A 2,500-nucleotide genomic window follows, 5' to 3' on the forward strand; every position below is an offset into this window, starting at 1 on the left:
AGCAGTCTGTTTCTCAGTGGGGGTGGAGGAGAGGAGAGGAAGGATGGAAGGTGGAGGGGGGAGTGAGGAGAGGGAGATAGGAGCAAACTGGGGAGAGGGGGAAAGGGAGTGGATTGAAAGAGATGCGTGGGAAGGAGGTATGAGGAGGGGAAAGGAGGAGGAAGAGGGGGGAGGAAAAAGAGGAAGAGTGAGGAAAGGAGGAGGATATGAGATGAATGATGGTAGATGAAGAGGAGGATGAGGAGGAGGACTGGGCAGAGAGGAGGAAGGTGGATGGAGGGGGAAGGGGGAAATAGGATGATGATGAGAGATAGAAGAGAAAGGTGATATCGAGAAGAAAGGAAAGTGAAGGATGATGTTGGATGAAGAGAACAAGGAAGAGAAAAAAGAAAAGGAAGGTGAAAGGATGTGGGATGATGGGGTAGACGAAGAGAAAGATGGGGAGAAAGATGGTGAGGGAGGATTGCAGGGGTGCATGAAGGGGACGACTGAGAGAGAAAAGGGTAAGAAGAGGTGGTGGGATGGTGATGGGAGGTAGAAACTTGTGGGGAAGAAGAGAGAAAGAGAGAGAGAAAGAGGGAGGGGGAGGGGGGATTAAGTCTCATGTTAAAGCCTGCCAGCAGCTTTCAGTGATAGAGCATGTGTAATAGAGAGAGAGAGAGAGAGAGAGAGAGAGAGAGAGAGAGAGAGAGAGAGAGAGAGAGAGAGAGAGAGAGAGAGAGAGAGAAAGAGACAGAGAGAGAGAGAGAGAGACAGAGAGAGAACTAGAGAGATGTGATCTGATTGATGTGTGGTAACGTGATGCAGTAGTGTGAAGCGTTTGCCTGTGGCAGGCTGTGCTGCTTACCTGATATGTGTTGTCAAAGCTGTCATACATGAACCGCGTGATCAGAGACGTCTTCCCCACTGCAACAAACCACAAAGACAGACAAGCAGTTCAGAGACAAGCTGTTCAGCAGAGGAATTTCAGAGGACAGGCACATACAGTATGGCATACCACAGGAGCATGTCCTCACTGACCGACAGAAACCTTGCATCTTGACTTTCTTGTTAGGCTATATCTTAAATGGTTTTTTTTTTTCAAAAGCACTATTTTCTTAATAAATGAACATTTTAATGTTAAAAGTGGGGTTTAAATAATGCATAAGACTCAAATACTCATAATAACTGACCAACTGCACTGAATGATTTATATATTTTTAAAATAATGAAATAAATAATGATGGGATGTGAGGTTTCTGCCAGACAGAGACGATATGGAAGATACTGAGTACTAACACCTGATGGACACCAGCTAGTATGACAATCCAGAGTATACGTATGATGCACTGTACATGAAATGTATAGTCTGGGGTCAGTCCCTAGGCATAGGTATCCAAACACCCAATATTGAATAGTAAAATAACTTCCATTTAGTAATGATTTAACAATAATACTGCACACAGAGAACACAGCACAGTATATGCCTTTGTATGGGTACCTTTTCTTTCTTTTTTCTTTCTTTCTTTTACTAATCAGTGTTTTTGTTTACAAGTCTGTGCTTTAAATTTCTCTTCTTGTTAACATCTGGCCTGCCTATTTTGCATATGGAAATTAGCCGTTGTGCTATAATGTGGCACATTTACATGTAATATATGTTCATTAATGTGCAATGTCCTGAAAAATAAGAGTAGTAAAGTATATTAGGACACTGATCTGGCAATGACAACTGATCCAAGTCTGTCCCACTTGGGATTGACACATTTGACTGAGGCCCAGTGCCACATTCAATTATGACACCAGACACAGCTGACAGGAAGGTCACCACTGATGAGATGAGACGCAGCAATTACAAGCAAGATGACATACGGTACGTATATGGGGTAGTCAAACAGGCAGAGAGAGAGAGAGAGAGAGAGAGAGAGAGAGAGAGAGAGAGAGAGAGAGAGAGAGAGAGAGAGAGAGAGATACACTGATACACTGATCAAGAGAGAGGGAGACAGAGCAGAGAGGCGATAACAGCAGTCTGAAGGAGTGAAAGAAAAATAAACACCAGCCTTTAAACACATGACATCAAACGAGCCTCCCTCTGGGAAGGGGAAACTGATCAGATCAGAGGCCTGTGGTGTGTGATTATAGTCCCATATATACATTGATATAGGCATTGCGATGAAGCTGCGCAGAGGCGTACGGGTGTGATTATCTGGAACACGCTAAGATCTGTTTCCAGCGTCAGCATTGCCAGAAACTCTTTGATGTATGTATTTGTCAGCTCCAATACTGAGATAGTTCCAAATCATTGAATATCATTCCAGGAATAATTCCATACACAATGCAGCTGTACTATAATATGTGTGTATGCATGAGCATGTCTGTGTGTGCGCGTGTGTGTGTGTGTGCGTGTGCGTGTGTGTGCATGCGTGTGTGTGTTTATTGTTAATTGTGGGGACCTTCCGTTGACTCCTGTTCATATCTTATGTAACTAAATAATATCTCACTGTGAGCAGACCGAAACAAACCC

General features: G+C 43.7%; 1 protein-coding gene across 1 annotated transcript in view; it reads right to left on the reverse strand.

Moving 5' to 3' along the window:
- rab6ba (RAB6B, member RAS oncogene family a) overlaps positions 1-2,500 on the reverse strand; it is a 153,435-nt gene that overhangs the window by 73,033 nt on the left and 77,902 nt on the right. The window contains exon 2 of the mRNA XM_063201999.1: positions 848-906. Coding sequence (XP_063058069.1) covers positions 848-906 — 59 coding nt within the window. The remainder of the gene's footprint in view (positions 1-847; positions 907-2,500) is intronic.

Source organism: Engraulis encrasicolus, chromosome 6 (genome assembly GCF_034702125.1).
Source record: "Engraulis encrasicolus isolate BLACKSEA-1 chromosome 6, IST_EnEncr_1.0, whole genome shotgun sequence".
NCBI lineage: Eukaryota > Metazoa > Chordata > Actinopteri > Clupeiformes > Engraulidae > Engraulis > Engraulis encrasicolus.